General features: G+C 41.1%; 1 protein-coding gene across 1 annotated transcript in view; it reads right to left on the bottom strand.

Moving 5' to 3' along the window:
• Positions 1-8015, bottom strand: part of myom2b (myomesin 2b) — a 30227-nt gene that overhangs the window by 20442 nt on the left and 1770 nt on the right. The window contains exons 2-11 of the mRNA XM_071907070.2: positions 7173-7230; positions 6773-6927; positions 6330-6416; positions 3229-3317; positions 2593-2643; positions 2154-2318; positions 1525-1686; positions 945-1086; positions 638-837; positions 227-280 (exon numbers count right to left, since the gene is read on the bottom strand). Of these exons, the coding sequence (XP_071763171.2) occupies positions 227-280; positions 638-837; positions 945-1086; positions 1525-1686; positions 2154-2318; positions 2593-2643; positions 3229-3317; positions 6330-6416; positions 6773-6927; positions 7173-7230 (1163 nt within the window). The remainder of the gene's footprint in view (positions 1-226; positions 281-637; positions 838-944; positions 1087-1524; positions 1687-2153; positions 2319-2592; positions 2644-3228; positions 3318-6329; positions 6417-6772; positions 6928-7172; positions 7231-8015) is intronic.

Here is an 8015-nt window from a genome sequence, read left to right as displayed (position 1 = left end):
GTAGTATTCAGGTATTTGAATTAACCACCTTCCTCAGTCTAACTACTGGTACTAATTCAATTGCCGATCCTGATTTATCTGCTTCCCAGTTATTTGCCAATTTTACAGGTAATCATAAGACACCAATGCTGTTTCCCTCCTAATCTTCATAATAATATACCATAATATTATAGGTGTATTATATATAGCAATATATAGATATGTATTTATATCGTTAACCTCCTACCTTCCAGGTCATCATGATAAGACACCACATCCAGTTTTCCTCCAAGTTTCGTAGCTGCAGGAAATAAAAAAAAACCCATCATCATCTGCTTGAAGTTACTTCATTCATTATGTTCATTCAAAACTCTTCAAATGTAAAAGCTTTCATGAACTGGCTATAGGATGAATCCCTGCCGTGTTATATCAACTGGTGATAGAGGGTAGCAAAACACTATTTATATGAAAATGTCACAGATTATTACTTTAAATCCATCCAAACATACCAGAACAGTTTTGGCATTTGATGCACATCTGACATGTTATGCAACATCCTAACCACATACCAACAATGTACTACTTAACAAACCAACAGTATGATTGTACAATACAATGCAGTGATGACACTTCACTACACTAACGAGGTCACACCCACCATGGAGCCTCTCAAACTCAGTGGGGTCCAGTGCAGCGATAGGATCGGACATGCGGGACGGTTTACTGATTCCACGGGAGTTGACAGCTCTGACTCTGAAGTAGAAGGAATGTCCCTCAAACAACCCAGACACTGGGTATTTACAGATCTTGATGGGGTGATCATTACACTGGGTCCAGTTTTCTGTCCCAACCTCACATCTGAAAAATGGAGATGAAGAAGGGAAAGAAGAGAATAGAAGAGAAGCGGTCAGTGTACCTGTTTGTCTGTTTATCTATCTTTTTATTTATCTATCAGACATTCTTACTTGTCAACAAAGTATCCCAGGATGGGACCCTCTGTGGTGGTATTGGGAGGCTTCCAGGATACAATGACATAATCTCTGTTGGCGTCGTGGATCTTGATGTCCATAGGAGCACCAGGAGCACTGGGGACTGGAGGAGGACCATCTATACAGGCAGGGACGGCGCAACATTGTTTTAATAATCACATTGTCTTTAATTAATGCATATTTAAAATCAGTGCAGACCAGGGTAATGTGTGACATATGCTGAGTTACTGTAATAACCTGACAACAGCATTCTATACAATTTGAAGCCGTGCCTCAGCCTTTCAGATAAAACAAGCATCATAATAATCAAGTAAGTAAAGACAATATAAAAACATGTATAATTCAGATACGGTTGCTCAAGGTTTAAACTTGAATCAAAGGTCCTAATTCTAAGACACAGGCCTGATGTTGAAGTTAAAGACACAGATGATTTTCTGCCACCTCCATACATCCATTAATCCTGCAAATCCATCCTTCAGCCTCCATCTCTCTTCTCTCCATCCCTCATCTATCCACAAGTCTGTCCATCCATCATCATCCTGCCTTTGTTCCTTACCTGCAACAGAGATGAACGCGCTGTGTTCAGCGGTGCCCCCTTTGGTGACCATACGCAGTGTGTAGAGGCCTTCATCGTCTTTGTAGAGGTGAGGAAGAGTCAAGGTGGTGACTCCTCTGCCAGTGTCAATCTTCACCCATTTAGAATCAGACAGACGAGTATCTGGAAATGAGACGTGGAGTAACAAGAGGCTGAAATCAACATCACATCTTGTATAATTATTATTCCCATTCTAAACTGCCATGCTAATGTATTTCTAGAAATCATACATATGGTTTGATTGTAGATGAAGTGATTTTGAATCTAGTAGATTAATGTATTGCATTGTCTGCTTACACCATATGGTACCAGGCCCCTTGTAATGTTTATGGAGACTGGCAGTAGCATAGCAAATAATACTATACCTCCGATATTTGTGAATTTGTACAACTACTACTACTTTAACTACTTTCAGTATAATTAATTAGTAATAAAATGGTGTCTACATCATGTCTCCCATCTTTACACTGCTGCGCCTCAGGCTGCATGTCGACCTGATTGGGGCTGGCGGCCGCTGTTGCAAGCAGTCTTATTTAACTAGCAATTATAGTGTAATTAACTTGTAATAAAGTTATATTTATAACAATTACCATCTCTATACCACTGTGCCTCAGGCTGCAGGTTGGCCAGGTTGGGGTTCAGGGTCATGGTGGCGGTCAGAGAGGTAGATTCTCCCTCAGTGGCAAACACTGGACCAAACTTCTCCAAAAAGGTAATGTTGATCTTCGTGTAATGGATCTTAGGAAGCATGGCAGCTGAGAGAGTTTATTTGAGGAGTGGGGGGAGAAACAGAGAGTGAGAGAGAGACAGGAAAAGTGTTGGCGGTAAAATAAGAGAAAATGACTTTTAGTAGCATAAAAACTAGTTCCATAGACTATGTAACACTGTGCAACACTGTGACATCTCTTACAGCCAGAAGGCTACTCCATCCATTGCGTATTTAGCTTTGTTGCCAACTATAACAATCAAACAACTATGGCGACATCTTGCAATTTCTTGAAAATAGACTCAGGTCATTGTGGAGCTTACTGGTGTAAGGCAGCCATGCGTACACACAGGACTCCTCCTCCTGCTTGAACCCTGCATGAGAAAAAAACATACACAACTTTTGTACAGGATATCTGCATGTTTCAGAAAGTCAAATTTAAGACGTTTTAAGACCTTTTCAGTGCTACCTGGAATTGAATTTAAGACTAATTTAAAGACCAAAATGAAGAAGCAAAAATCTGTCAAAACTAGCCTATTTCTGATTGAATGCAGCTAATGCAAATTCTAAAATAAATGGGCAGTATAAGGAAAAGGACACCAGGAAATGAACTGTAAAGGGACATGAAGTACAATTGTGTTTAGTGAAGCATATTTATATATATATACATATATATATATATATATATATATATATATATATATATATATATATATATATGTTGTAGCCTACTGCTAACCCTGTTCTATATTAATCTAAGAGTGGACAAGCAGCACAAGAAATCTGTCACTGTAAGGCCTCAAATTTAGATATTTTATTTTAAGACTTTTGAAGACTTTTTAAGGACTCGCAGATACCATGTTGTACTTGGTAGTGAAATACATGTGTCCTGGTGTGACAAAAATGATAAAAATCACACTACAACATTAGATACAAGATAATCAGATAGATGGTCTTACTCTTGACAATAATAGAGGCCTGAGTAGAGGCCTGTCCATGGATGTTCCCAGCCACAGCAGTGTACTGGGCTGTATCATCAGTTGAACACCTATGAAAACAAGGACAAACACAAGTTAGAATAGGGAGTCCAAGTCAACATAAGATTATCATAGACTCCCTTTCTAAATTAAACGATATGATAATATGATAATATTTTCCAAAAAGTTTCTAAAACGACCTGATTGGAGCGCAAATTTAAAAAAATGGCTTATGTCTATATGCTGAGAAGATCTGTTTGATTGTCTGCTTATATCAAGCCCCAGGATGTAATGTTCATGGGAGTCTGCTCTAGCATGGCTAATGCTAAAATATACCAGATGTAATGTTGATGGTGATCTGCGCTAACATGGCTAATTGTAATTTACTCTTACATGGCCCATCCACATTGCCACAATATGTTGCCTGGTATGATCAGCTGGTGAGAGAGTAGAGTAGAGCTGAGAGAGAGATGCAGACAGAAACACTGACAGGCAGGGGAGGACAAGGTCAAAGCTATGTTTCTGTTCCACCCCTCGTCCGCTCTGCATGCCTCTCATTCATAGCCTGGTAAGACCATCCTGATCACGTGACCTCACATTCTGTTTCGCTCCACGGATCAGTCTGGACTTCCAGCCGCCCACATCGATTTCTTGAAATTACAATGTAACCGGGCCAATCAGGGACTGCGTCGTAGTTGATGACGTGAAATACAGGCCGCCGCTGGCAAAACAGTAATGGCGTCTCCCGAAGCAACGAGTGTTAACGTTAACGTTTGTAGAGTAAACACAGCCATAAGTGCAGTTATTGCAGAAATAGACTCAATAACAACAATTAAACAAGAACAAGAGTATGCACTAGCGGAGTTTCTCGGCAGAAAAGACGTTTTCGCCGTTCTTCCGACTGGATTTGAATTTGGATTCGCTGATTGGCTGAAGGAGTTTGTCTGTCAAGGCAAGTACTCCCGCCCACTGAAATCGATGTGGGCGGCTGGAAGTCCAGACTGATCCGTGGAGCGAAACAGAATGTGCGGTCACGTGATCAGGATGGTCTTACCAGGCTATCTCATTCATGCCTAACATAAAGAACAACTTAAACCTCTGAGCTCACCCCCCTTTCTCTCTCTCCCTCCTCTCTCTCTCTCTCCTCCCATTTCTCTCTCTGTCTCTCTCTCTCTCTCTCTCTCTCTCTCTCTCTCTCTCTCTCTCTCTCTCTCTCTCTCTCTCTCCCTGACTCTCCTCGCACCAGGGTTTCCACAACCTCATATTACGCAGGTATAGACTAACATGGGAATTCTATTTACACCGCCTGCCAGTCATAAGGAGATGATGGAGGGGATTATGTAGGGAGATGGGAATGGGGGTGCGCTGACGGAGGGGGGAGAAGGAAGGATTGAGGCGCAAGGTGCTAGGGACTGTAAGGATCTTGGAAGAAGTGACTGCAGCAGGGAGCTAAGGGGGTATAAGGATTACTACAACGAGTCTATGGTGAAATCTGAATCTAAATAAGAATCGCTTCATTTGCCAAGTACAGCAGATGTACAGAAATGTGTCTCGATGGCACTGGTGTAGAGACACATCAGCAACTTACAGAGTTTCATAATAAGCACAGAAATTAACATACATTGCCAACAGAAGGCTAGAGATATCACTCTATGTCATCTATGCTTATTCATAAGCAGCAGTGCAGTACATGGATGCAGCGGTAAAGGAAAGTGTTGTGAGTGATTGAGGTATAGGGTAAAGGATCTGAAGGGAATGGGGGGTTGGGGGTACAGGAATGACATGGCGTATCAGGATCTTGGACAGTGAAGGTGGGGGTAGGGAGTCCGCATTTCTCTCTCTGAGAGGAGCTGGCTTGAAATTACCACCAGCTGCTGGTGATTTCAATACTGGTTGATTTTAGCCATGGCTGGTGAAACTTTTACTTCTTAAAAGTTGCCACATGCTCGCAATTCTGATTGATTACAAACATTTTGATGAACAGGTGCTGATGAAAATGGCTTGCTGTTAATAAAGATTAATTCTGCAAGGTCTTTTGAGTGTGCAGCTACTTTTCATTATATCAATCACTTCTCTATCTATCTATCTATGGTGGTTGATATAAAAGTATGTTTCAAGCTCCAGTAAGAGGTACATGGGGCTGAGGAGTATTTCCCTCTCTGCAAGGAGTACAGGGAGCAAAGGAGAGGGTTTGGCTGTGGGCTGAACTGTGTGTAAGTAGCTGACAGGAGGAGTTGAAGGGACGAGGATCCAAGGGGAGAGTGACGGCTGAAAGAATCCTGCAGGATCGCGTGACACTGACCTCAGCACTTGAACAGCTGAGCTTCCTCTCACTAAAGCGAGAGCAGGGTATGTAGCTGTCCCTTCTCCGCAGCCACACTGCCTCCCCAACCCAGACACCCTCAGTCAGCCACAACTGACGGCCCAACTCAAGTCTTAACAGTGTGGAGATCCTGCAGGGCTCGACAATAAAGCCTGTTAACTTTGCCTCTCTGATCTGCCACTGGCCCACTCTCCTCTTTATTGAGCTCTTTCTAACTGATCAGAATGGACACAACCTCAGAGTTAGTCAGGGATCCAGCAAATCAGAGAGTTGTGTGGAGCGGGCAAATTACAAACCAAAAAGAAAATGCTTTTTTGTTGGTTACATTTAGAGAAAAGCTATTAAAAATAATACATTTAAAATGTATTCATACAATCAAACCATTTTTGATGTTTATATTTCAGCAATTTAACTGTTGTATATGGTAACATTTTATAGTAATAAATCATTTCAATTTTGCCTGCACCGCCAGCGACCGGGTAAAGTGGAAAAATTTCCTAATGTTGAACTGTGTCCTGTTTCTCTTGTCTAGTGCCTATGAAGGGGACACAGGTGGCAATGGCCATGCATTTGACATTGACTCCTACTGATGGGGTAGACTTCATTCCCTCTCTCGCAGCCCTGGTCAGTTCTTGACCATTTCCCATCCAACTCCACTAACCCTCTGCTGAGCTTCCAACAAGAGGGCAACATGTTGGAATTTGCCAGAAATTATGAAAAATACAATGATCAACTGGTCTCAGAGTGTGTCTGGACCGACCTGGGGATCTCCAGAGAATGGATTCCAGCGCAGCCTTCAACCAGGTACTTTCCAGAGGAAATGTCCAGGATGACACCATCTTTATACCTGAAGGAAAAGAAAACATCAACTCACTACCATCAGCAGTAACAACAAAAAGACGTGTGCAGAATTGTGACAGAGGAAACTTTATCAGCAACTTATCACCTTTGCTAACATCAATAATACAATTTCTAGGAGGAGGAGGAGGCGAAGAGAGGAGAGGAGAGGAGAGGAAAAAGATTCTATTTATTGTATACTATGATTTTTATTACAGTTATCGTATTTATCATTACTGAACAACCCTTTAGATTTAACTACAGGCACGGAGAATCTCTCTTCAGTGAAAAACAGGTTCTCTATTTTTTATTTTATTATAATTTAAAAAAATAATAAACTACTGAGAATCTATTATTGTTACTCACCATTTGACCACAGGCATGGGGAAGCCCTCAACAGTACAGAAGATTTTGATTGGAGTGTTTTCAAACACGGTGTGGGATCTGAGTCTAACCAGGAACTTTGGTCCCCGGATCATCGACTCCTCACGCACATACTTCTCCACCATCTTCTTCCTTACCTAGACGTCCACAAACATAAACAACAATACCATGTGGCAACTATAAGGTGCTGTTTTGGCTATAGAGGTGTCAATGATTTGATGTTTGGCTTTAAGTGAATGTTGACACATTAGGTAAATGATACCTATTTAAAAATAATGTGGTTGAACTGCCATTCTATCATTAGGAGCTCAGGTACAGATAAGACATGTAATGTTTATCCAATGTTTATATGCAAGTCTGAAGAGGGGAAATAGATTCTTACCACTCCCTGGATGCGAACTACTGCGTTGTGCTGATAATCGTCCTGCACCACCTCAGAGCTGAAGACAGACAGACAGTCAGTCTGGCTGACAGATTCAGAAAAGCAATATTTGCCCTGAACATAGACTGGGAGGTAGTGATAATAACTGTATCAACTCTATAAGAATATTTTAAACACGTCCATCGGTCTAGCATGGAACTCTATGCAACATTTGTTATATTTCAATACAACATGTATTTGACATTTGCTATTGACTACATTATGTTGACACAGCGGGTTGCTCCTAACCCCAGATGTGTTGTCCTTAACTTAAGTCATAGATGTGTTGAAAATAACACATACTGTAGCTATAACATAGTTAATTTTGCAGTGTTTCCCCAGTGTTTCAGGGTGCACCCCTGCCCAAAAGATGTAATTATCACTGGTTTCAAATCAGATTTTATTGTCACATGGACTAAATGCATTTCTAGGGGGAAACTGCCTCATGGTTTTAAGAGTGTATATTGCTGGCAGACTGTTTAGATTCAGCAGTAATTCAGATACCTGCCAGACCAAATCACAGCTTCCAAAGTAGCTTTGGAGTTTAGTTATTAGACATTTCATAGTCTTTCAGCTCTATGTGTAAAAGGCTGAACACAGTCTGTAGCCATTGCTTGACGGCTTCAAGGCTGCATCTATACTGGAGGAGAAAATACGATTTGTAATTGTAACTCTTTGAGACACATATCATGGCTTTCCATATGGTCCATAACTATTTACACAGCTATGGGAAAATAGGGAAAAACTTGTGGAAGAGTTAAAAATCTGAGTCCATATCATTTGTCACTCTTTAGACAGCTATGA

Source organism: Centroberyx gerrardi, chromosome 1 (genome assembly GCF_048128805.1).
Source record: "Centroberyx gerrardi isolate f3 chromosome 1, fCenGer3.hap1.cur.20231027, whole genome shotgun sequence".
Classification (NCBI taxonomy): domain Eukaryota; kingdom Metazoa; phylum Chordata; class Actinopteri; order Beryciformes; family Berycidae; genus Centroberyx; species Centroberyx gerrardi.
Note: the sequence above shows the minus strand (reverse complement) of the source record. Positions and strands in the feature narration are given on the sequence as shown.